General features: G+C 45.8%; 1 protein-coding gene and 1 non-coding gene across 2 annotated transcripts in view; one reads left to right on the forward strand and one right to left on the reverse strand.

Annotated features, from left to right (window-relative positions):
- Positions 1-336: 336 nt before the first annotated feature.
- Positions 337-408, reverse strand: TRNAC-GCA. The gene has a single exon. It is a non-coding gene; the product is annotated as a tRNA-Cys (tRNA).
- Positions 409-7,683: 7,275 nt separating this feature from the next.
- The window catches only part of TTLL1 (tubulin tyrosine ligase like 1), a 131,219-nt gene continuing 110,907 nt past the window's right edge, over positions 7,684-27,995 (forward strand). Inside the window, 2 exon segments of the mRNA XM_030215397.1 lie at positions 7,684-7,766; positions 17,680-17,795. Of these exon segments, the coding sequence (XP_030071257.1) occupies positions 7,740-7,766; positions 17,680-17,795 (143 nt within the window). The 5' untranslated portion in view covers positions 7,684-7,739.

Below are 27,995 nucleotides of genomic sequence, written 5' to 3' on the forward strand. Positions count from 1 at the left end.
CTCTCTAGGTGACTAATGATTAAGCTGGCTGTGGCTTTGTGGCTAATATGACAGGCTTTGAAAGCCTTTTAGTACACAATTGGGGGTGGCTCAAGGTCCTAACACCCTTCGATTTAGAGGACATGAAAGTATTAAGACCATAGCCAAAGGCGAAGGTTTAAAAAAAAAAAACAACAACAACCAAAAAAACAGCATTCCTCATCATTTATGCCTTTTTAATTTGATATTTAATTTTGTATTAAGGAAAATTTTAACACAATGTAATGTATTGTTTTACGTGTATAATGAATGTAATTATCTGCTAAATTAAAAAAAATAAATTAAAATATTTTTTCAAGGGGGCACCCGGATTTGAACCGGGGACCTCTTGATCTGCAGTCAAATGCTCTACCACTGAGCTATACCCCCAGCATGCCTGTGAAGTAGCCTCTAGTGGTGATAGGTGACAACTACTGTTGCCTAACCTCATTCTGATTTTGTGTCAGAAAAAGTAAAGCTGAAGGGTATTTTTCATTTAAAATCAGATCTATTATTTTAGTCCTTAATTGCTAAAATGCCAAAGATTTATAAAATTTCAACATTTCTTCTGCAGGGAAACTTTTATTTATTTTTTTTGCAGGAAGTAACAGCACATACTATATAATTAAGGAAAAACAAGTCATCCAAGAGTAGTGATAATTAAATCTGGTGTGTCCTGGCCCTAAATCCCAGAACTAAAAATTTTATTCAACATGAATAAAGAGATATTCTCTGAGTACAAGCAGGCCTTTGTATTCTCACAGATGGGTGATGTCATCCGACAGAGCCTGATGCGGATGCTGACTAGCTAAGAGTATAATTATCTAGCAGCGTTTCACTTCACATGTGCAGGCAGGGCCGGTCTTAGATCGAGGCGGCTGCATCGTCATTCCATGTCAAGTGGTCTGGTGGTCCCTGCGCGAAGGCTGCAGTATGGAGTCAAACAGATTACTATATCTCAGCAAGTATTGCATTGGCGAACGTAAAACTTTAGCAATGTTCATTGGGGACATGTATGAATGTTCACAGAAAATTTCATCAAAATCCGTGATGGTCGCGCAGGGACCACCAGACCACGTGACATGGAATGACCCATAGGGCCTCGTGCTTAAGGGGGCCCGCGCGGCGCGCCTCAACTCTGTCTCCTTCGCTCCATCCCGCTCCACTCCCGCACCAGCGCTCACAGTCCCATAGGCGCCGCCGCCGCCCACTCCCCCGCTGAGCCCGCCCTCAGCTCCCCGACAGCCCTCCGTCTCTTCCGTTCCTGCCGCCGTGGCCGCCCAGTGTTTAAACTTTTTTATTTTAAGTTGCAGTGGCAGTTCACCTCCAGCTTTTCACTTCCCGCTCAATGTCCCGCCTTCTTCTGATGAGGTATTTCCTGTTTCCGCAAGGGCGGGAGTCACTGAGCGAGAAGGGAAAAGCTGGAGGTGAGCCGTCGCAGGGGTGGACAAGGAGACAAAGGAGAATCAGACATGGATGGGAGGGGAGGGGAGGGAAGAGAGGAGAAATCTCTGGACATGGGGAGGAGGACAGGGCGGGGCAGAGGAGAAATCACTGGACATGGAAGGGAAGGCAGGGCAGGGGAGAAGAGAATTGCTGGATTTGGATGGCTGGAGGGGGCAGGGGAGAGGAGATTTGTTAGATATGGATGGAGGAGAGGGCAAGGGAGAGAGGAGAGTTGCTAGACATGGATGGATGGAGGGAAGGGAAGACTGGAAGGAGATGCACATGGATGGAGGGGAGAGAAGAGAGGAGAAATCTGGACATAGATGGAGTGGAGGGCAGGGAAGAGAGGAGAAAAGTAGGGCAGGAATGGAGGGAACGAAAGACAAGGGAAGGAGATGCACATGGATGGAGGGGAAGGGAGAGAGGAGAAATGCTGGACATGGATGTAGGGGAGGAGAGGAAAGTAGATGCACATGGATGGAGGGGAGTGAGGAGAAATGCTGGATATGGATGGAGGAGAAATTACTGAATTTAAGGGATGGATCTTTGAAGGCAGATGCTGAAACTGGAGAAAGGATAGGGACAGGGCTACAGATTGTAGACAGGACACATAAGGACACAGGAGGATGGTGGACATGGTGAGAGAAAAAATATCAAATAGAAAGAAGACACTGCATAAAACAGAAGACACTGGGACCAAAGCGAATAGAAAAACTAAATGATCAGACAACAAAGGTAGAAAAAAGTATTTTATTCAGAATTTATTAATTGGAATATGTCAGCTTTTGGAAATGTGCATCTGTGATATTTTGCATGTAAGTTTCAATTTTTCTAGTATTGCTGCATGCTGAGTCTGACTTCTTGAGGTAACTTTCCAGTTCAGTATTTTGCCTTCATATCTGTTGTCATGTGTTTTTCATGTGTGATCAAGGTGCAGTATTCTGCTAGCGTGTTGTATTTGCAGCCCTTTTTGTTTTTTTGTTTCACTAGGTTGTGTACTGGTGTTTTAGAGCCTGGTGTAATTACAGTGCTGCCTTTCCACACATAAGGTTGTAGCTTGTCCTGTCCTTGGAATTAGTACTGTTATGGTTTGGTAAGGTTATGAGTGTGTTTTTGCACAAGTTTGTGTATAGTGTTTTGCAGTGGAGAGATTGTGTGTTGGCCTTACTGAGGTGGCACCAAAACATCAGAAAGGGTGTAGAGCCTAAATCAATGCACACTACCTCTTGAAGGATCTACATGTGGACGTTAATAAAAGGAGCTCATTGTGAACACTATCCACCGTAAAAGGGTGTTTTGTGGCTCTACATGAGAATTGTGATATTATGATCTCTTGTTTCATATTGTTGACGGTCTGCATTTGTCTTTATTTGAAATTTCATAAATAAAATTTTTTCTAAAAATTGAATAATCTTATCAATGGGGTGGAGCTAGAGTGGGGGTGGGGCTAGGGTGGCGGCGGGGCTAGGATGGGGCCCCACCAAATTGGTCTGCACAGGGCCCCGCACTTGCTAAGATCGGCCCTGTGTGCAGGTGCCTTCCTGCCTGATGCGCAAACATAGGTCCCTCAGTCTTAGTTTTTCCACAGAGCTGAGAGGAAGTATCTTCTCAACATGGCGCAAATTTTTTGTGCCTTCCTTGTGGTCCCTTCATTATTTCTTTTTTGTTTTACTTCATTATTTTGTTTATTTTGTTCTTTCCGTCTTAGTGTTTTTCGACCTTTTCTTTATTTTTTTGCGACAGGCTAGGCCTGTTTGTTCGGCCAGAGTCCCAACTTCAATTTTACCACTGCCTCTTTTTTGGTCAAAATTGAGGAGTGTAATTTGGCCTTGATTATTTTTTCGATGTCCCAGAAGACCCCCAGTGGCTACAAGATGTGTTCCAAGTGTAATTGGGTGATTTTCATTACAGACCTGCACTCATGGTGCATATTTGTTTGACAATTCAGTTAAGGACACAGAGTACAGCAGGCCCAGCAGGAGGAACATTTTGGCTCTTCGAAGTCTGATCCATCAACATCGGCACTGGAAGCATCAACCCCAATGGCTGCACAGGCGTTGACATCCATTGGGAGTGTACCGGCATCAAAAAGGTCTCCTCTTCTCTTGATATCAGGTACTGATAGGCCTCAGGACCGGTCAACATTGGACCCGACGCTGTGGGTGCGCTTGGATTTGGTATTGTCCTTATTGGCACCAAGGGACTGCAATGCAGTGTATCAGGGGAAGCCCAATAAGCACAAGCATCGGTCCTGTTCGACACATGGTGCCGGGAGCACTGGGGCATTGGCATAACCGGTAACTGAAAAGCGCCGGTACTGAGAGGAGCACTCCCCTTCTTTGGAAGAGGTACCAGTGCACGAGCCTTGAAGGTGCCAGGTCTCCCGGTTTGGCACTGACACCTCAGGCTGCCTCTCAACTAGCTCCCATGCCCTTGCTGATGCCATCCTTCGATGAGCGGTTCTGAGCCATGCACAGGGAGGAGCTGGCGCATATACTGCTGCAGCTGCAGCCTGCTCAGGCTTTGAGGGCACTTTCACCAGCCCCAGCATCCTCCTGAGGCTCCTTCCATGTCTGTGCAAACATTCTCAGCGCCGGCAAATCAAAGGGTGTCGACTTCAACTTCAACACATACGGTACCACTCTCGACATCAGGGGAGGAAGCTTCACTGGAGTTGGAGAGTAGGCTGTACCTTGGCGCTCTTCAGTTCGTGGACAGATTTGAGAGTCTGATTGGAACATAGATCCATGTTACTTCTTGGAGGAGGAGATGAAAATCACCTGAGGGTCTCTCACTTGTTTCATGAAGAAGATGGCTTCGGCCATCCCTTTTAAATTAGAAACTGAAGAAAAGCCCACGGCGGAAATGTTGAATGTCCTGTACTACGAGTTTCCACCAAAGGAAGAGGTCACTGTACCATTGCACTCTATCCTTAGAGATGTACTGACGAGGAACTGGGAATTTCCCCTTTCATTGCAGTATCGTATCCAGAAGGCTCCCGGATTTGAGAGGCCCAAATTAACATACCACTCTCTGGTGGATCAAACAAGCTAGGACTCATGCCTTGGTTCCCCCAGGTAGAGAGGCCCGGACTCTAGATTCATTTGGGAGGAAAGCTTATCAGGCCTTGATGCTCACAATGCCCACATCCAGTCCTATGAGCTCTACATGAGGCTGTACTTACATTCTGTGGTCCGTAGTACACTCAGTCTTGGCAGATTCTCTCCCACAGGAGTAGGCTGCAGAGATTCGCCAGTTGGCCAAGAAGCAGCTGGAGTGCAGAAAGTATCTGGCCAGGGGTGCATATGATTCTTTTGACATAGCATCCAGGATCTTGGCGTCATCGTTGATAATACGATGGTATGGACCTCTGTGGTCAGACTCGCCATTTCATTATATGGAGAGAGATTTCGTAGTTGCTGTAGGTGATAGACAGTTTTTAAAGGTTGTTTGAATTTGCGGGATCAGTGTGAGTGATGAGTCTAGCAGAATCCCAAGATTTCTGACCTGTTATTTTAGGGGGCGTTCATACTTCCCTAAAGGTATTTTGAATTCAGGTATTTGTCCACTTGTGTTAGGTACCCAAAGAATCTCTGTTTTGCTTGGGTTCAGGCCAGGGGCGTAGCCAGACTTGCGTGGGAGGGGGGTCCACAGCTCGAGGGGAGGGGGCACATTTTAGGCCCCCCCTGCCGCCACCCCCCTCCCGCCGCGAACCCGCCCCCGCCGCCGCCTACCTTCCGTTTTGCTGGCGGGGGACCCCACTCCCCGCCAGCCGACGTCCTCTCCCGTAGAACGCAGCGGCACTGTCTGGCAGAGAAAAGTCTTCTTCCTTGCATGCTGACGTCCTGCACGTACTGCAGGACGTCAGACTCAGAGAACGATATTATGATCCACAGTGTCGAAGGCTGCTTAGAAATCCAGCAACACTGTTATCAAGGCAGATCCCCTGTCATGATTTATGTGTAGATCATCAAGAAGAGACACAAGAACTGTCTGTGTTACGTACCCAGGTCTGAAGCCAGATTGATATGGGTCTAGCCATTTATTTTCAATCAGCCAGTCATTGAGTTGCTTTCAGACTGTCTGTTCTATAAGTTGTGCCAAGAAAGGAATGTTAGAGACAGATCAGTATTTCCTTGTCCTGGTCAAGTGAGCTCTTTTTCAGTAGGGGGCGCACCATTGCCCTGCCACAAGAGAGGTGTTAATAATTTTAGTAGTCCTTCAATGAGGCCTATGCTAGCTCGTTGTACTATCTTTGTGGGGCAGGTGTCGCGTCTCTCGCGCTTGCCGCGCTCTCGGGGACCTTGGCATCCTTTCAGGCTTCTTCCCCGGGAGCACGGGGTTTGTGAGTCCATAGGCCACTACCGTGGAGCGGCAGTGGCAGGCAAGATCACCTTCCAGGTGGAGATGAGACAACCCTGGACCGGAACCCCGGACTGGAGTTCTACACAGGAATACTCGGAACTGGAACGCACCGGACGGGTGCGCACTGGAGTGGGGCCCGCTAGCCTGGACACACTGGAGTGGCCCCACTGGACTGGAACACACTGGACCTAGGCTTCACCTACACTTGACCGCCTTTCCCCGAGGGTTGAGCCCTCAGGTTCTGGCAGCCGGTAGGACTTACAGGAAAACCCGGAACTGGAACTTGCAAGCAGGAACAGCAGGAATGAAGATCCAGGAGTGCCCCCTGGCACCTAGGCGGAGGCAAGGCAGACAGGCAGGGACTGTCCGGGTTCTGGCAGTCGGCAGGTTTCACACAATGACTAGTAAACTGTACCCAGGCTAATAGGAACGCTATACCCAGGCAAACCAGTCATACACAAGAAACATACACAGAGCAAACTCAGGAGACTTAGGAAGCTATACACCAGCTAACCACAAAGCTGTGCCCAAGCTAACAAGTCATGCACTGGAAACAACACAGAACACTAGCAAAGCTTACACAGGCTACAGCCACACGGTGCCTAAGCTGGCTAGTCAAGTATTAGGAACAAACCCAGGGAACTAGCAAAGCTATACACAGGCTAACAAGCCACACGGTGCCTAAGCTGGCTAGTCTATCACTAGGAACAAACACAGAGAACTAGCAGAGCTATGCACAGGCTACAAGCCAGACGGTGCCTAAGCTGGCTGGTCTACACTAGGAACAAACACAGTCTTGGGATAGTGGCTAGCAAGGGCGGCTAGTCTAACACTAGGAACAAACGCAGAGAACTAGCAGAGCTATGCACAGGCTACAAGCCAGACGGTGCCTAAGCTAGCTAGTCATGCACTGGAAACAAACACAGAGAACTAGCAGAGCTATGCACAGGCTACAAGCCACACGGTGCCTAAGCTAGCTAGTCATGCTCTGGAAACAAACACAGACAACTAGCAGAGCTATGCACAGGCTACAAGCCACACGGTGCCTAAGCTAGCTAGTCATGCACTGGAAACAAACACAGAGAACTAGCAGAGCTATGCACAGGCTACAAGCCACACGGAGCCTAAGCTAACTAGTCATGCTCTGGAAACAAACACAGAGAACTAGCAGAGCTATGCACAGGCTACAAGCCACACGGTGCCTAAGCTAGCTAGTCATGCACTGGAAACAAACACAGAGAACTAGCAGAGCTATGCACAGGCTACAAGCCACACGGTGCCTAAGCTAGCTAGTCTAAACAAACATAGAACACTAGCAAAGCTATACACAGGCAACAAGCCAGACGGTGCCTAAGCTAGCTAGCCTAACAAACATAGAAACTCACACAGAGCAAACACTGAAACCGTGTACAGAGCACTCTATACACCAGGACCTTTAGATGAGATGCAAAGGCCAGGACTGTAGTCTCCAAGTGATTAATAAAGCCCTTCAACACCAGAGCCACAGCTGCAGCAATCACCTTGCAACCAAACAGAGGCTTGACACACAGAGCAGTCAGCCCATAGGAAGGAACAGCGGGGGCCATCTTGGATACTGGCAAAGAGGAAGAGGCAGCAGCCATCTTGGAAGAGGCATAGCCCACACAGGTGAGGTTCAGTAGGGCAATCAGCACACAGAGCCAGAGAGAACCTAAGACAGACACAGAGACAAGCAGAAGCCAGCACAGACACTGACTCCCAGAAACAGGGTAAGTCTGAGGGTTGTCACGGCCACGGACGGGACAGCAGGGATCAAAAGGGCAGGTTGTAGGCCATAAGCATTTCAGAAATTTTTTCAAGAGCTTTCTCTGTGACCTGGTTAAAGGAGTTCCAGCTGGTGGGAGCTTTGATGGGACTTTCTATAGGTCCTGATGGAGACCTTTAATTTTGTTGGCAAAGTATGTGGCAAAATCATTGCTGATTAGTTGTGACTGGGAAGACTGGTTCTGTTATGGGGTTTGAGGTAGGCTGTTTACTATTTTAAATAGTTGCTTGGTTGAATTTTAAGCTTGTTCTATGTGTTGAGAGAAATATTGGTTTTTTGGCTTTGGTTAAAGCCTGTGTCTCTTACAGTTGAGCCTGTTTTTAGGCGAGATTTTTGCCATTTTCTTTCAAGTTGACATCCTTGACGCTTAAGGACCTGTAGTTCTGGGGAGAACCACGGGGATCGTCTGTTTGTAGAGCATAGGACCTTCTTTAGAGGGGCTGTTTTTTCTAACGCCATTGCTAAGCATGCATTCCAGATATCAACCTGTTCTGACACTATCATCATATTTTCATCCACATGGGGTTAGGACAAGGCCTCCAGAAAGTTATCAGCAATCAAATTTCTTATGTCTCGGAATTCCTTCCAAACTTTGATTGGGCCCATCTGTTTAATGTAGTCCTTAATAGAAAATTTGGTTAGAAAATGATCAGTCCATGACAGGGGTGTTACTTTGTCTACCCTTTTTCATAGGCTGGAGATTTGATCACCTGAATGAATCCTAGAGCTGCCATTATATCAAGGAGTTTCGATTTGTAGATTAAAGACCCTTTATGAGTAACCTAGGGTAGGTCAGGGTTACTTCATTCACCAGATTCAGCAGTTCTTGTGCAGATGATGTGTTGTTGCGATGTGCTCTGTGGACCAAGAGCAGCCACACTGGTTCCTTATCTCCTAGCAGGATTAGGGGATGGAGACTCTGCGTAGTTTGATTGTCTCTTGGATCAGGACTGCTACCCCTGTCTTGGTTGGTGCAGTATAGTGAATCTTGTGGGGCATAGTTCAGCCAATAGTACTCTTCTGTTTTCATCCAGCCAAGTCTCAGTTATTCCCAAGATGTCTGAGTGGTATTCACAATGACATCATAGATCATAGGAAATTTTTTATTGGCTGATCTGGCATTTACTGGGCCCAAGTTTCCAAGTACTAGTCTGTTAGTTGTGGTTGTAGCTGTAGTTTTAGGGGTTACTCGATGATGGTAGGCAGGTATTCGTGTGGGTATAGCTAGAAAAGAGTTTTGTCTCTTGAGTTTGTGTCCTTTAGGCAATATGGGAGTCTCTTGTTTCTTCTTCCCCAGATTACTGGGATGTATGATGATCTTTGGTTTACTGGGCCAAAGCATACTGTTGTTTAAAGTAGGTAAGATTATAGAACTCTCTAGCTATTCAGTATAACAAAAGGCCAGTTTGTCTTTGGCAGCAATCAACAGTGGACTATTAGTTATGCAGTCGCCTGACGCCTCGATGCTGGTGAGCAGGCTTTTCAAAAGCTGACAATATTTTTGTTTTCTTAACAGGGGAAGTAATCCCGCACACATTCCATGAGACAATACGAATAGGATGTCCTAAAGTTTTAGCCAAAAGGTAAAGAGACAGCAGAGTAGTAGAGTTCTTACAAACAGACCCTGATGTGCCCAGCCTCACTTCAAGGCAGCCCATTCTAAAGACACATATGCAATAGACTACATAGTCATATGTACATCCCAGCCACACATAGAATAAATCAGATTCCCCCAGCAGTGATACCAATTGTTCCCATAAACAGTTTTTTTGCCCCCAGCCCTCCCTCCTCCCTTTCCTGAACACCCCCATTCCCCCCCATGAAAAACCACTTATCAATACATCCCATAGACCAAGATGGATACAGAAATCAGGCTTAATGCCTTGAGACCCCGCACTCCACTGCGTTGCAATAGATAAACTGATGTCTGTATCTGATGTCAACGAAATGAGACCTTATACGAAGAACATTCCCTTGACAAAGCTGTTGATGCGAAACAGGCTCCTGTCGGGATCAAGAGTATACCTGGGATTAAATGCAGATAAGTGACACAGATTTGTTTCTGATTCTGTTGAATGAACAGATAGCTGCAATCAGTTTGTTTCAAGGCATAGCACTGAGAGATATGCGCCTGACACTGTGAAGACTGTGGCAGTATAATGTTTGAAGATATTTAATTGTTTCCTGCAATCCACAGAAGTATAAGCAAGAAGTGCTGTAGCCTAGTTATTGAATAGATAGTGTACACTATTATAAATAGCAGAGGCGAAAAATAAAAAAAAAACAGAGAAAGTGATGAATAGAGACACTTAGGATTAAGAGCATAACATTGGACATATTTGTTAATGATGTTTTGTGCACTACGGAAGGCTGGGGGCAGTCAATGATTATAAAGGAAGCTAGAAGAATGGTCTAAGGTTTGGCAATTAAAATTCAATGCGAAGAAATGCAAAGTGATGCACTTAGGGAATAGAAATCCACGGGAGGGGGGGGGGTCACGTGATGCCTGCTTCCTAGGAAGATGCAGACCTGTGCAGCTCCCCCTGACACCAGCCGAAATCTGCTGAAATATCGAAGATCCTGAAATTTTTGAAGCCAGAAAAGCAGTGCGGGGGCGAGAAGAACATCACCGGCTACTGTGGGGCTGAATTCGGAAAGACGGAACGTCTGAGTTATGCCCACAAGGGCGCAACGAAAATCTAAAACACCGCGAACTCAGGCCCGGAATAAAATGGCGGCGCTACAGCGTGACCAAAATCCAGATCCAAGCGTGCCCCCGAACCCGACGCTCATGCAGACAACGGAGTGGGTCCAGGAAATCACCCGTTCGGTATCGGCGGCATTGGATGATCGCCTGAATAAATTACAATCAGCTGTAGAGGAAATACATGAGAAGTTCGATGCGCATTCCAACAGGCTGCAGGAGATGGAACAGCGGATCTCGACGGGCGAGGAGGAGGCGAGGGCCACGGCGACTTTGGTCGCCGCACTGCAGAAGGAGACGGGAGAACTGCGAGAAAGAATTGAAGACCAAGAAAACCAGAATGGCAGGAACAATCTGCGGGTGATCGGGCTACCGGAGACGGTGGCAGGTAATGAATTGTACCGGTTCTTTGACTCCTGGCTACCCCATGCGCTGGGCTTGGAGGAATCCCAGAGTACTTTTTGCTGTGATAGAGCCCATCGAGTGGGAGCGCAGGGAGATGCTAATGCCAAGCCACGTACAGCTATAGCCCATTATACTAACTGGCTCTCCAAGGAAAAGCTGATGAAAGCATTCCGGGTGCGTGGAAGTGTGGATTATGAAAATCATCGCATACTTTTGTTCAATGATTACTCCGCCCGGATCGCAGCGCAGAGGAGGGCAATGGCCCCCGCGTGCTCCGAGCTCCATAAGAAGGGAGTGCGCTTCGCGCTCCTGTATCCCGCGAAACTGCGAATCTGGCATGAAGGGAAGACATTACTCATGCAGGAGATCGGGGAGGCCCAAGCGTTTCTGCGCACGTTAAATGCCAATGCGCAAGAGGGCTGAAACAGCTGGAACTGTGGAGCTGGAAAGCAATCTGTTTGCAGTGGCGGTGGACTGGTGATACCTTTGCAGATTCATAGTTCAAGAGGATCTCTGCACTAGTTACTGGCGAGCCTACTGCCTTTGAGGTTTGGACTGAGAACATTGCTAAAAGTCTGTTGGGAGAGAGGGAAGCAGGAGTTGAATTGGTTGTTATCTAGTTGAGAAGGTTTATTAATGATTTTAGTGCTTTATTAAGTGGAAGAGAAGGGATCTGATCATTTAGGGCTCAATGAGCTGGGAAGGGGGAGGGGCTAAGGGCGGTTCTGGGAAGGTGAAGGATGGGGAGAGAGAAGGGGACTACAGAGGGGAAGGAGAAGGGAGGAGAGATGACAGCAAGGGGACAGGGGAGGGAGAATAAGGGGGGGAGGGAAAGGAAGGGGGATGTGTGTGTGCGCGTTTGGTGTATGGAAGTGTGGGTGAAGGGGGTGGGGCGGGGAGTAAAAGGAACACGAAAGCGAATTGAAACCCAGATAGGGATTCAGAGGGGAGGAGGAGAGAGAGGAATGCGGAATAGATTTGGAAGGTCTTTTGAGGGGCAACAAGAGGGATTTCGCTGGTCCAGCTGGGAGACCAGTGAAAGGGACGCTGGCAAAACCATAACGAGTACTCTTATTGGGGGCGAAGATGGCTAACCTAAAAGTAGTTACTCTTAATGTTGATGGACTTCACTCCCCGGTTAAGAGAACCAAAGTGCTTTCCTGGTTGAAAAAAGAGAAGGCTGATATAGCTTTCATTCAGGAGACACACTTAACCGCGATAGAACACCAAAAACTTAGGAGGGATTGGGTGGGTGAGGTAGAATATGCTTCTTATAACTCTAGGCAAAGGGGGGTGGCTATTTTAATCCATAAGCAACTGCCTTTTACCATGCATAAGGTGATCTCAGATACGGAAGGAAGATATGTACTTGCATTGGGAGACCTATGGGGCCAGAGTATCCTATTGTGTAACGTTTATGGACCCAACATCTACTCCCACAAGTTTTTTTTAGAATTAGTGGCTAAAGTGGTACCATTCCCGGACTGTCACATAGTGATGGGGGGAGATTTTAACTGTTTGGCCGACCAGACAGTGGATTGTAAACCAAGGAAGCTAAGGGGAGGGAATTGGGGGAGCAGGGGGGTTAATTTCTTACTATCCCAGCTAGGATTGGTGGATATCTGGAGGCTTTTGCACCCACATGACAGGGAATTCACCTTCTACTCTCACCCCCACAACACATACTCTCGGATTGACTATCTGCTTACTACACCATCCCTGCTTTCTAGGTCCTCTCACGTTCACATAGTGGACTGCACCCTTAGCGATCACTCAGCTGTCACCATGACGATATCTTTTGCAGAAGGCCAGGGAGAGAGAGTGTGGAAACTTCATCCCCATCTGTATCATGACAAGGAGTTCCGAGAATATCTACGGAACAAGTGGATAGATTACCAAACGTATAATCATACAGGGGACGTAGACGCGGGTACATACTGGGAAGCATCAAAGGCAGTAATGAGAGGTTACATAATAGCTTACACAGCGGGGAAAAAGAAGGAGAGAGAGGCAGACCTGTTGAGATTGTCTAATGAGTACCACACTTTGAGGAGAACACATCTGACCACTCTGTTAAAGCAGGATAGTGCACGCATATTAGAGGTTAGACATCAAATAGATGAAATCTTGAATCAGAGAGCGCAGCGAGATATATACTTCCAACGATTCAGATTATTCAAGTGGGGAAACAAAGCTGGGAAGCTACTGGCAGCATTAGTTAGGCCATATCGTAAGCGGCAACTTATTACCACTATTAGGGATACGGCAGGCAGGGAGTGTACCACAGAAAAAAACATCACACAGCAATTTGTTAATTTTTATAGTTCTTTATACGGGGTAAGAGAGTTTGATCAAGTGGCATGTGAGGCCTTTTTTCAGGATGTTCACCTTCCTACCCTGGCACCTGACCAGTTAAGTACTCTTAATAGTCCAATAGTGGAGCAGGAGGTTAAACAAGCCATCAAATCTTTAAAGTTGACCAAGGCGCCAGGACCAGATGGATACGGCCCGGAGTATTATAAAATTTTGGCAGACCTGGTGGCGGCCCCCTTGGGAGATTGGTTTAATGGGATGGGGAATGGATTAACTATACAGAACAATATGGCCCATATAGTGTTAATTCCAAAACCCGGTAAGGACTCAACCCAGGTGGGTTCTTATCGTCCCATTTCATTGTTAAACCAGGATATTAAAATCCTGGCTGCTATCATGGCTCGGCGGATGAATGGGGTGGTTTCTTGTTTAGTTCATGAAGACCAAGTGGGATTTGTCCCGGGGAGGCACGCCTCCATGAACATTATGAGAGCTCTTTTGGCCATACAGGAATGTAGGGGTAGAGGGGGGCTGGAAGTCATTGCGGGCCTCGATATGGAGAAGGCGTTTGACAGCATTTCGTGGCAATATCTGTTTTGGACATTAAATCGCTACGGCATAACAGGGACCTATATCTCATGGATTAAAACGCTTTATACTCTCCCAGTGGCCAGATTGTTAATTAACGGTAAACTCACAGAGAGCTTTCCCTTACAAAGGGGAACCCGTCAAGGATGCCCCCTGTCACCGCTCCTTTTTTTGTTGGCCATAGAACCGTTAGCTATAAAAATTAGGGGACATAGGGCTATAAGGGGGATAAGGGTGGGTACACAGGACTTCCGGGTGAATCTGTTTGCAGATGACATCTTAGTATACTTGGCCAATGGGCCTAGAGATCTTCCCCGGGTGTTAGAAATAGTAGGGGATTATGGGGAATTATCAGGTCTGCGGGTCAACTGTCTAAAATCAGAAGTACTTCCATTGTCAGGAAGTTCTGCGGACCCAGGCCTGTTGGGGATGTCAATACCGCTTGCCCGAGGTGCTATGAGATATTTGGGAATTTTCCTCAGTGTAAACCCCTTGATATTCTATAAGAAAAATATAGTGGATACACTGGACAACATCAGAAAGCTATGTGATAGATGGAAACAATTGCCGCTCTCCCTGATGGGCAGAATAGCCTTAGTTAAAATGGTCTTACTACCAAAGATCCTATACCCACTACAAGCGGCCCCCTTGTGGGTGTTGAGGAGGGACGAGCGCCTATATCGGTCTATTATACGCGCCTTTATCTGGCGGGGGAAGGGAGCAAGGATCGGACATCAAAAGCTCTCTTTGAGTAGGGCCATGGGAGGTCTGGCATTGCCTGAATTACGTTTGTACAATGTGGCTGCACTTATGCGACTTATTTTTGAGGGACTGACGGGTAGCTACCGGTTTTTGCCGGGTGGCGGATTAGAGGACTGGAGTGCCCCGTGGTCCTTCACAAATTTACTGCACATGAGGCCTAGTAACATATATGACACCGCAGGGAGACTGACCTTTCTGCAGCCTCTACGCAGGGCATGGGCTTGGTGGAGAGGGCAACAAAATAGAGCGTCGGAGGCATCCCCTTTCTTGGGCATGGTGGGCAATGCAGATTTTCTGGCAGGCCTGGGATATTCTATCTTTGATAAATGGAGAGAGAAGGGATGTGTGATGTTGGTCCACCTTATGGAGCAGGGACAGGAGCACATAGACACTTTTGAACAGCTGAAGGAAAGGTGGGAAATCCCTAATAATCATTTATTGCAATATCTACAAGTACGGCATTATTACTCTTCTTTGCAACAGGCACACAGGGACAAATGGTTGTGGGGACCTATGGACAAGATTTTACTGCGCACACCGTACAAGATGAATAGCCTAACTACATGGTACAAAGTCTTGCAAATGCATAGACCCTTGGTGGGGATGGAAAGATTAATGGATCAGTGGAATAGAGAGTTGAAAAGGAATTATACTATTAAGGAGTTTGATAAACTCTTTTCTAATATATATGACATGGTTAAGGTAGCGGATCTCCAAGAAACCCAATACAAAATATTCCATAGAGCATACATTACAAAGGCCAAGGGGGCAGCTATAGGACTGTGGGAAGAGGGACAATGCACCAAATGCCAGAAGGGGCGGGGGACTTTTCTTCACTCCTTTTTGGAGTGCCCTTCCCTTTCCTTGTGGAACCGAGCATTTCAGCTGATTACTGAAGTCACAAATAGACAGATAGAGTGGGACTATGCCACCTTATTATTGGGAGACCAAGACCTTTTGATTGCCCAAGGACTTACTAAGCCGTGCAGAAGATTCATATACACCTCTCTTTTACTGATCAAAAAGACCATCCTACAATATTGGATCCAACCAGAGAGCCCTTCGGGGGAAGTGTGGTACAACAAAATGAGAATGGTTGGTGAGAATGAGTGCCGAATTTATTCTGATTCCGCAAAACTTGCTAATAGACAATATCATGCTTTGTGGACAGCATGCTTAAAAGTGTTACCTTTACAGGGTAATGAGGGAAGGGGGGAAGGGTAAGTGGAGTGTGTATGGGATGCGGTTGATGAGTTATGGAATGGGTTAGAGTGGTGCATATGATGCATGAGTGTAAAGGGGGGGAATAAAATGGAAAATGCAGTGTGCAGCGTAAGCCATGTTGGCGATTTATGGATCAATCCTTTTGATAGATAACATTTCTTTGTGATGTTGTATAACTATAATTGGAAGTTGTGGAATTTGTACAAACACTGTTGCACTGTGTTAATAAAAATAATAATAAAAAAAGAAATCCACGGGAGACGTATGTGTTAGGCAGGGAGAGTCCGATAGGTACGGGCGGAGAGAGGGATCATGGGGTGATAGTATCTGAGGATTTGAAGGCGACGAAACAGTGTGACAAGGCAGTGGCCGTAGCTAGAAGGTTGTTAGGCTGTATAGAGAGAGGTGTGACCAGCAGAAGAAAGGGGGTGTTGATGCCCTTGTATAAGTCGTTGGTGAGGCCCCACCTGGAGTATTGTGTTCAGTTTTGAAGGCCGTATCTTGTTAAGGATGTAAAAAGAATTGAAGCGGTGCAAAGAAATGCTACGAGAATGGTATGGGATTTGCGTTACAAGACATATGAGGAGAGACTTGATGACCTGAACATGTATACTCTAGAAGAAAGGAGAAACAGGGGTGATACGATACAGACGTTCAAATATTTGAAAGGTATTAATCCACAAATGAACCTTTTCCGGAGATGGGAAGATGGTAGAATGAGAGGACATGAAATGAGATTGAAGGGGGGCAGACTCAAGAAAAATGTCAGGAAGTATTTTTTCACGGAGAGAGTAGTGGATGCTTGGAATGCCCTCCCGCGGGAGGTGGTGGAAATGAAAACGGTAACGGAATTCAAACATGCATGGGATAAGCATAAAGGAATCCTGTGCTGAAGGAATGGATCCTCAGGAGTTTAGTCAAGATCGGGAGGCGGGGCTGGTGGTTGGGAGGCGGGGATAGTGCTGGGCAGACTTATACGGTCTGTGCCAGAGCCGGTGGTGGGAAGCGGGACTGGTGGTTGGGAGGCGGGGATAGTGCTGGACAGACTTGTATGGTCTGTGCCAGAGCCGGTGGTTGGGAGGCAGGGCTGGTGGTTGGGAGGCGAGGATAGTGCTGGGCAGACTTATACGGTCTGTGCCAGAGCTGGTGGTTGGGAGGCGGGGCTGGTGGTTGGGAGGCGGGGATAGTGCTGGGCAGACTTATATGGTCTGTTCCCTGAAGAGCACAGGTACAAATCAAAGTAGGGTATACACAAAAAGTAGCAAATATAAGTTATCTTGTGGGGCAGACTGGATGGACCGTGCAGGTCTTTTTCTGCCGTCATCTACTATGTTACTATGTATTTGTGTGGTAGAAATTGCCTAAGTGACTGGATGAGACGTCCCCTTACAAATTATCAGCACTGAGCACTATTTGATCCACCACCAGTTGGTTGTGTATGATTCACTTTGTATAGGTGGAACATTGCCATTTAGAATTTTTTTGATTGTTATTTCTAGAATAAGCAGCATAAAATGTATTGTACTGTTTTGGGATCTTGCCAGGTACTTGTGACCTGGATTGGCCACTGTTTGAAACAGGATGCTGGGTTTGATGGACCTTCGGTCTGTCCCAGTATGGCAATACTTATGTACTTATGTACTGAGGGTCTGAATCATTTTGAAGTGTTTGCTTCCTGGGAAAGTTGAGATTCTCTAATAGATATATAGTCAGTCAGGCATCAGTCTCGAAGAACTGCTCATTCTATGCGTTTAAATTTTGAAACAAGGTAAAAAAAGTTTTTAAAGTCCAGTATCTAATATCTAACAGGCAGTTCTGTTTACTAGAGACACAGTTGGCTTACAGGTTATATTTCACATCTAGGATTTTGGAAAGTGCCTCAGTTGCTTCACTGTGTATTTGATTTTATTTTGTAAAGCAAAACAAAAAGTACAACTGCTAAATGATTGCAGTGATTTTCTAGCTTGTTATATTACTGATTTGCATACTGAAGATTGCTTAATTAACATTCTGCATTAACTGATATGAATAATAAATTGAATTTTTGTAGGTCATGGCCGGAAAACTGAAGTGGGTAACTGATATAGAAAAATCTGTGCTTATAAATAACTTTGAAAAGCGAGGATGGATTCAAGTGTCAGAAAATGAAGACTGGAATTTTTATTGGTAAGCCAAAATTTGGTTTTTATGTAGACTCTCCCATCATATTATCAATCTAAAAAAGATCAAATTACTGAAAACCACATGTAGGAAGAGGTGTGTCTTAGCTGACAGAGAACTGAACTTTGGTTCAGGTGAAGTAGTGGAATATGTGTTTGTCTCCCCCTCCTTCCCTCCCCCTCCCCCGCTTTATTGACCTTGAGGAAAAAAGAGATCTTTGGAGCAGGGGCGTAGCTACGGGTGGGCCTGGGTGGGCCCAGGCCCACCCAATTTCAGCTCAGGCCTGCCCACCCAAGCGGCAAGCACACACATACTGCAGCAGCCTAGCGACCACAGCAGAAACTGCACCCGTGTCCCGCTCTGGCTCAGTTAATCTCTCCAGGCTCAGGCCCGCCCACCCAAGTGCACACAGTGCAGCAGCACATCACGGGCACCCGCTCAGGGTCAGCTGATCTCTCCAAGCTCATCAGTCCGCCTACCTTCGGCTCGGCGTCGGCGCTGAAAAATGCACTTGCAGCAGCAGCAGCAGGTCGCATTGTTGTTCCCTCCATCCATCCTTCAGTAGCGGTACTGTATGATGACGTGGCTGTGTGTGCGCGGCGGCGTGTTCAGCCTCACTCTCGCTCCGCTCTTCTGAGGGCAGACTAAAGAAATAGCTGCACATGTCGTGTCGTGCACGCAGGCTGGGTTGAGTGTTCTAACTTTTGGGAACGTGACAGCAAAAGGGGTGTCGTGAGGGGGGGGGGAACCGTACTGCTTGTTGACCTCTGCATCTGAGAGAGTGGGATAGTCTGACATACAGGGAAGTGGGAATAGCGGTTCTAGGTAAGGGATGTATTTATTGATCAGAGTGTGCTAAATGTCACTGATGCAGCAGGGGGAAACCACGGCCAGAGGGCGGCTGCAAAACTTGCCAGAGTCTGGAAGGAAGAAAAAAAAATCTCCTTATCCCAAATCTGAAGAACTTCCTGTATTGCGACCTCCTCAACCCGTTTACAAATTGCATTCTTTTACAACCTGTGCAATTAAATGCTGAGACTATACACTTTAATATTTTGGCAACAGCTGAAATGAATTCAAGAATTTCCTGTGTCCGTGTTGGGAGTATTAGAGGCTTGCTGAGTTGGGAGCGTTTGGCTCTACCTGCTGTTTATGAACAACGTGTTCGCCTTCCTGACGCCAAGCAGTGATTTATCTATCAGTATATAGTGAAAGTGTAAATGTTTCGGGTTAATTCTTCTGGGTCCCAACTTTAGTCTTGAAAAATTGTTTTCCCTACAATACCTGGCTTAAAACCTAGTGCAAGGCTGCGAGCCTCAGCCTGGCCCTGCCCTGAGGAAACGTGGGAATTGGGAAAGGTTCTTCTTCGAATCGAGATCATAGACTTTTCTGAAACCTACAGGAAACGTTCTCAGCGTTGGACTCAGGTACAAAAAGAAAAGAAAAGCAGTTTTATATTTAATGGTGGTGGGCTTCACATTGTTCGGTTTAAAGAAAAGCTGTATATTTCCTATTGGTGGTCTTCTGGGTGGGGGGTGAGCTCTGCAGTGGCCAGGTAAAATACATATATATATTTTATGTTGGGCTTCTGGGTGGGGTGGATGATTGGAAAGGGAAGAGGAGATGTTAGACTATGGGGGAACAGGGAAGGAAGGGCAGACTATGAGGAGTAGGTAGAGGAGGGCTGATGTTGAGCTATGGGGGAGGGGGAAGGACAGGGCTGATGTCAAGCTACAAGGAGGGATGGGGAAAGGGGTAGGCAAGGGCAGGGCTGATGCTGGGGTATGAAGGGTAGAGCAGGGCTGCAGAGATGCCAAGTTATCCAGTTCCAGGCTGGAGATTTTGTGGCGGTCCTGGTTTTGAACTTGTATCCCAAAACAGTGTGGAATTTGTAGTGCCCTTTGTGTACTTCGAGTCCCATAATGCAACAGCATGGAGTGGGCAGAAATCCAGGCCTGCCCCAAAATTTCCAGCTTGGAACTGGGTAACTTGGCATCTCTGGGGCTGATGCTGGGCTAGAGGACATTTCCTAATTTTTGATCCTTTATTCTGTAATTGGTGAGAGTTGTTCTGTATTCTGGCATGTGCTTTGTGTGAGGACCTATATCAATCTGACTTGTCTGGCTTTTACAATGGGACATATATTGCTGTTGTGTATATTCACTGCTGCCCTTTTAAAGGTACTGTTACTGATATTTGTGTGTTCAGAACTGATGATGTAAAGGTTTGCTACATAGGCTCTAAGAAGCTTCATAAGATTTAATGTTACTTCACAAAGAATCTGGAAGGGAAGGGATTTTGACAATGTTACTATTACTGAAGCCCTACTAGAATTTGAATACACTTTTTTTCAATGGAAAACTGTAAGAGGAAACATCTTAGCTGTGGACTATGACAGATCTGCCAAATATTTTTAGGCTGGTGTCCAGTTTGCCATTTTTATCTAAAGTTTTAGAAAAGGTGGTTTTAACACAGTTTAATCAGGCATTTATACTTGTTGGATATGTGCCATTGCTATAATTATTTTGCAGGATACTGTGATGTGTGTTGAGATGTTTGCCATTATAGTAGACTTATGTCTGGTCAGGTTTAAGTGCTGTTTGTCTAGCAATTGCCTAGAATTGTGGGATTGTGCAGGATAGAAAAATTTTAAATGGTGGTGTTCCATAAAGTATGTACGCGGTTTATGTTGACACAGGACAACTGTTGGGCAAATTATATACTTAGAAATCCTTCATCAAGTGCATTCTAAGGCATTATTTTGTAATACCCCCATGAAATACTACTCATACTTGTATACATAGTGCCCACCCATATTAGCTCTGGGCCCATCCAAAATGTCAAGTTTGGCTACGTCACTGCTTTGGAGATGTTAAAACCTATTAAATCGTTATTACTAGCTAGTATGTAAATGTCACAGTTACTCTTTGGTGTATGAAAGCAGAACAGAAGTATTAAGCACCAAAGACAGTTTTTCCCTTTGGTTAGAAAAGTTTCTAAAATAATGAGGTTGGTGCTTAATTCTTTTAGCAAGTTCTTATCTAATTATGGTTTAGATCTAATAGATCGTTATTGCTTCTTTAGGGCCGCATTTTTAAATAGTTCATGTACTAGCAAAATGCACAGGTATTTTCAAGACTGAGCAACATAACTTCTCAAGATGGCGACCTGAACGGACGCTGAGACGGGAGCTCCGCAGCAGGACTGAATTCTAGGCGAATTCTGACCGGGTCCTGAGCGAAGCTGCGAGTTAGCCCCGTCGAATTCACGATTCAGGTCCCCGACGCCATCGGGGAACGGACTCACTTCCTCGAGGGAGAGCGAGGGAGGGAGATCGGAGTCAGCACGGCAGGCGGAGCCCGGGAGATTGGAGGACCGCGTGGAGCTTCTGGCTCCTGACGAGAGAGCTCCGCCGAGATCACGATCCAGGCCCAGATCCTCGGTGGCCGTCGGAGAGGCGGAACACCTCTCCGAGCGGGATAGGGACCACAGGAGGACGTTGATCAGAACCAACCGGTACCCTGGGAGACGGGAGGCCACGTGGGGACCGAGCTCCATCGCGGAGGCCTATATCCAAGGCGCCAGCGAACCCAATCAGGGCCTGCTCATTACACGATTGGAACGGAGCATCCCATTGTGCGAACAGCGAAGGAAGGACATATTGGGAGACGAGACACCACCGGCACACCCTGCGAGTTCCCAGTGCGAGCGAGTTTTTTTTTCCTTTTCGCTCTTTCTCTCTCTCTCTCTCTCTCTCCACATTATCTGCTCTTCATTTGGAATGACTGTCTGAAATACAGAAGCTAACCTGCTTGTATAAAGCTTTAATAAGTAACATACAACTGTAACTTAAATGCCTTTTAAATGTGTGCCAGGCTCCCCATATCATTACACTGAAGCGAGAACTGTAATGCTTTTAATTGCTAATTAATAACCTAACAACATTATGGTCATTAAAAAATGTTATGTAAATGCCTTTTAAATGTCTGCTAGGTTTTCCATAGCATTACACCGAAGTAAGATCTGTAAAGCTGTTTAACCTGCACAGGCTAACTCTTTGTTTGCTGTAACATTGTTGCAAAGAACTCCTGTGATAAATTGCAAGCATAGACGCTTTAACGCTGAATAGCGTAGCAAAGAATTCTTGTGATAAATTGCAAAAATAGATGCCTTAATCGAACTGCTACCCTGTCTGCTGAAATATTACAGCAGAAACTCCTAAATCTGATCAGCATAATTACCTAACTGTACTGCTACTCTTTAATGCATCTCAGGATCTTTTAAATGCCGTGCTCTAACCGCCTGCTTCCAACACATCTAAATTGCCTCGCACCACAACGAATTGCTACACTTCAATGTTTAAATGTACACTAAATGTTCTAATTTGCCTTGGTACTTTAAACATATGCTAAACCTTTAAAATTACTTGCTATTAGCGTCCTTAAATGCCTACCTCACAAACGTCTTATAAGCGACTGTTAGACATCCAATAAGGTTATAAGGAGACACGATCTACTACCTGCTATATACTTTAAACACATATTACTAATTTCAGACCAATAGCCAACATGAACACCAACAAACTGATTATGATAATCTACTTCCTCTCCCTAACATACCATGGACTATCCCCAACACAAACACCAATCTACCTACAACACATACACCCTACAAACAATTCATATACAACCCACTAGAACAAAAGAATAGCAATCAACTAAAAGGAAAAACAAATATATATGGAAACAACCAACAGAAAGGGAAGAAAGGACATAACAAAACTAGACATCAGGAAAACAGGCAACTAATACAAATTAAGACTTCAACACCCCTAACCGAATCTTACCATTCAATTCAAATTGGATACTTGAACGCCAGATCAGCAGTGACCAAGACAGAGGATATAACAGACTGGATCACTGCAGATAACCTGGACTTCCTCTTCATCACTGAAACCTGGATCCACAACCTTCAAGATCCTATAATTGTAGAACTATGCCCACCAGGATATAAAATTACACACTGGACAAGAAATGGAAAAAGGGGAGGAGGAATAGCCATAATATACAGATCTGAGTTCAATATCACAAACACAGCTGAATCCATAATGCCACAACTGGAAATCGCTTCAATAAGAATTAATCACCCAAAACTGCAGGAACACCTTAACGCAGTTTTATTTTACAGACCACCAGGCAACTGGCTGCCAAACGCACTTCATGGACTTTATCTCGAACGCCTGCATCTCTTCCTCCAACCTCATCATAATAGGAGATATTAACCTACACCTGGAAGATCTCACCAAAACAAATACCCAAGACTGTAGAGAGTTCCTACAACTATGGGATCTACAAGGACAAAATACGCAACCAACATACGAAAAAGGACACACATTAGACCTCATAACATACAAATTTGACCACGACGCAAACGTTATACTAACACACACAAAATGGTCACCTACACTGTGGTCAGACCATTACAAAGCACATATAACCCTCCAATGGAGAACAAAAGACTTACCTAACAAACAAATATGAAAAACCTACACCACAAGAGGAAAAATAGACCCTGTTAAATTCTGGCAACAGATCTACAACAACGGTTGGACAACAAAAACAGACACAACTCAATTGCTCTCAAATTGGGACAACAGATGTAAACTAACACTAGACACCATTGCCCCAATCCAAACCAGAACATTGCACAGAAAGAATTCAATACCATGGTTCAACGAAGAACTGAAAAAACTCAAAACACAAGTTAGGAAACTAGAACGAGCTTGGAACAAAAAGAAAGACGATCCCACACTTAACGACTGGAAGCAGCTCCGAAGGAAATACAAATATACCATAAGACAAACCAAAAGATAATACTACAAAACCGAAATTGGACCAAACTACAAAGACACACACAAACTCTTCCAACTTGTAAATAAATTATTAGACACCACTCCAGTCATCAACAACAGCAAAGACATACCGGGAGCTGACGACTTGGCGAAGTACTTTAAGGAGAAAATCATACAACTGCGACTTAAAATACCTGTCAGCCACACCGAATACAGCACACTCCTGGACTGCCTAGACCCAGATCCTAGAATATATCCAGCAGACAGAATCTGGACGGAATTCACAATAATACCGGAAGATCTTATCTCACAAACGCTTAAAAGATTCGCCAAATCTCACTGCAAACTAGATATATGCCCAAACAACCTCATGAAATCGTCCCCTCAACAATTTATAAAAGACCTAACAAACCACATAAACTATATGCTACAAAATGGACTTTTCCCAAGGGAAAAATGTAACATTTTACTCACCTCTATACCCAAGGATGCAAAGAAAAATGCAAATGAACTAACGAACTATAGACCAGTAGCATCCATCCCCTTAATTACCAAAATAACAGAAGGCATAGTGACCAAACAACTCACAGACTATCTAAACAAGTTCTCGATATTACACGATTCTCAATCAGGATTTTGCTCTAACCACAGTACTAAAACCGTACTAGTCACGCTCATGAACAAATTCAAACAATTGATAGCAAACGGCAACAACGTTCTACTGCTACTATTCGACATGTCAAGTGCATTCGACATGGTCGACCATGGAATTTTATTACACATCCTCGAATACTTCAGAATTGGAGGCAACGTTCTCAATTGGTTGAAAGGGTTCCTCACTACACGCTCATATCAAGTGACTTCAAACTCGATTACATCAGCGACATGGAAACCTGAATGCGGAGTTCCACAGGGATCCCCCCTCTCACCGACCATATTCAACCTAATGATGACACCCTTGGCCAAATTACTATCGAATCAGAACCTAAACCCATATATATACGCTGACGATGTAACGAACTTCATCCCATTCCAACAAGATTTAAGGGAAATCTCCAATGAAATCAAGCAAAGCCTACATATTATGAATTCCTGGGCAGATGCATTTCAGCTGAAACTCAATGCTGAGAAAACCCAGTGCCTGGTACACACCTCGCAGTACAATAAGAATAAATTTACCACCAATCACACACCTAAACTAAATCTACCAGTTTCAGACACCCTGAAAATCCTCGGAGTCACCATTGATCGACATCTTACACTTGAGAACCACGCAAATAACATAACCAAAAAGATGTTTCATTCAATGTGGAAGCTAAAAAGAGACCATTTTTTCCAAGGATTGTCTTCCGCAATCTGGTACAATCACTGGTACTCAGTCATCTGGACTATTATAACTCACTCTACGCTGGTTGTAAAGAGCAAATACTAAAAAAAAACTCCAGACAGCTTAGAATACGGCAGCCAGGCTAATATTCAGCACACCAAAATACGAAAGCGCAAAACCCCTACGAGAAAAACTACACTGGCTCCCACTAAAAGAAGACATTACGTTCAAACTATGCACTTTAGTCCACAAAATCATCAATTATTTATTGCATTTGTATCCCACACTTTCCCACCTACCTGCGGGCCCAGTGTGGTAATGCCCCAGCCTACATGTCAGATCTAATAGAACTACCACCCAGGAACGCAAAAAAATCTTTCCGCACACCCCTCATTCTTCATCCCCCCAAGTGTAAGGGTTTGAAATACAAATCAATGCATGCATTTACCTTTTCCTATACGAGCACGCAGCTCTGGAATGCGCTGCCACGTAACTTGAAAACGGCCTATGAACTGACCAATTTCCGCAAATTACTAAATATCTTTGACGAGATATATCACAAAGATCAACATGTGTAATTGTATAATCTTCTGAACTTTTAGTACTGTCTTATAATGTCTTTTGCTTTAACACCATCATGTAATTCACCACCATGTAACACAAACCCGCTGTAAACCTAATGTATATTCACGTCTATTTCCAGTACCCATGATGTATTGTAAGCCACATTGAGCCTGCAAAAAGGTGGGATAATGTGGGATACAAATGCAATAAATAAAATAATAAATAAAATAAATCCCAGCTAGCTGCATACTCCTTATTCTCAGAGGACAAGCAGACCTATTTATTCTCACAAGTGGGTAACGCGGTCCCGTGTTGCCCGGTCCAGAACTTCTAACAAGCTCAAAACAGAGGCGAGACACGCTCCACCTTGCATGTGCAAGTTCCTTCCTGCCCGCCGCAAAGGCACGGTTTCCGCAGTTCTTTTTTTACCACGGTGAAGAGAGGCTGTATTTTTTTTGGTGTCAGTTCACGCACCCGGTCAAAGAGCTTTTTTGGTGCCTTTCGGCTATTTTTGGGAAGATTTTTTTCTTCTGCCCGTCTTTGAGTCCCCTTTTCCTCTTTTCCCTTACCTTTTTTAAAGTTTCCTTTATTTTCCGGTTAGTAGACCGCATTTAGGCCTTGACTCTGGCCGGGTTTTTCCCGTCTCTATCATCTAAAGTTCCCAATGGCTTTAAGCGCTGTACGTGGTGCAATCAGACCATCTCTGGTGCATACACCCATTCTTGGTGTCTTCAGTGCTTAGGGCCACCCGACCATAGCTCTGGTCACTGTGTCCTCTGTCTGCGTATGCACAAGAGAACTGTCCAGAGAAGCTCAACGGGAAAAGATTTTTGGAGCCAGATCCAAGTCCTCGACGCTTGCATTGACATTGGGCTTGATGGCATCAGCACCAACGTTGTAGACTGCATCAGGAGCATCAGTATGGCTACTTTGAGACTTATGGATGCTGGGAGCAGTAGTGTGTTGAGTGGGTCTCCACTTGCCTCGATGCCACCTGCTAGACAGGGCCTCTGGGACCAACCAGTGTCGGACCCTGATGCAATGTGCGGAATCAATGTCGTCCTCATCATTACCAAGGAGTCTCAGAGCATCGGTATTGGTCCTCCTCAACACACAGTGCAGGGAGATCTGGGGTGTCGAGAGAATTGGCACCCGAGAAACGTCAGCAAGAAGTGCCAATGGCTGGTCTCTGAGCAGCCAAGACCCGTCTCCTGTCTCAACCCCATTGGTTCTGCAACCTTTCTCTGAGCCGGCACCCCAGCTTTTCCCGATGTTGGCCCTCGATGAGCGTATCCGGGCCTTGTTACCTGAAATGTTGAATGGCCTCATGCAGTGGTGTCTGTCGGTACCGGGGGTGCTTGCACCTGCCGTACCTGCCGTTGATGCTCGCTTGGCCCTCAGCCTGTGGTGCGGCCTCTGGTGCCTGTGTCACATGTGGTACCTATGTTGACTGCGACCCAGGCAGGTACCCCCTCGACATCGGTGGAGGAAGCTTAGCCGGAGTTGAGGCGGGAGACAACTCCTCAATGCCCCTCACAGGGACATGGTTCCTCTATATTGAGGCAGGCTTGGTGTCAACACTCCCATGCAGAGGTTTTGTCCGACACCAATGAAAAATGCTCATGGGAGTCAGAGGAGGATCCAAGGTACTTCTAGGATGAGTCCTATGGCATCCATTCTGAACCCTCCCCTCCACTTGAAAGGTGAAGTCTCCTCCGGAGAGCCTTTCATTTCCATCTTTTGTAAAGGAAATGGTTGCAGCCATTCCATTTCTTTTAGAAGTGGAAGACAAACCCAGGGCTAAGATGCTCGAGATCCTGGACTATACGTTTCCTCCTAGGGAAGCTGTGACTGTCCCTCTCCACGAGGTACTCTAGGAAGTCCTCGATAGGAATTGAGAGTCCCCTCTGTTGGTCCCTATTCTGCCCAAGAAGATCAACACCATGTATCGGATTACACAGTACAGCCTGGTTTTAGTAGGCCCCAATTGCCTCACAATTCCATGGTGGTGGAATCTGCTGTCAAAAGGGCCAAGAATACTATAGACTGTGCCTCAGCGCAACCCAGGCAGAGAAACTAGAACCTTGGACTCTTTTGGGAGGAAGATGTTCCATGCTTCAATGCTCTTGTCCCATATTCAATCTTACCAACTCTTTACGAACGTCTGCTTGCAGGACTCGGTGCATAAGTTGCTGGACTTGGTGGAATTTCTCCCTCCGGAGCAGGCCGAGTCAGTATGCCAGTTGGCCAAACAGCAGAAGGTGCGTCTTAAGTTCTTGGCCAGTGGTGCCTACGACACTTTTGACGTGGCATCCAGGATCTCTGCTCAGAGTATAGCAATGTGCAGACTCTCATGGCTGCGTGTTTCTGACTTAGAACATTCTGTTCAGCAGAGGTTAACAGATGCCCCATGTCAGGGGGATAGCCTTTTTAGAGAGAAGGTTGAGGAGGTCGCTGACCAAAT

This window comes from Microcaecilia unicolor, chromosome 9 (genome assembly GCF_901765095.1).
Source record: "Microcaecilia unicolor chromosome 9, aMicUni1.1, whole genome shotgun sequence".
NCBI lineage: Eukaryota > Metazoa > Chordata > Amphibia > Gymnophiona > Siphonopidae > Microcaecilia > Microcaecilia unicolor.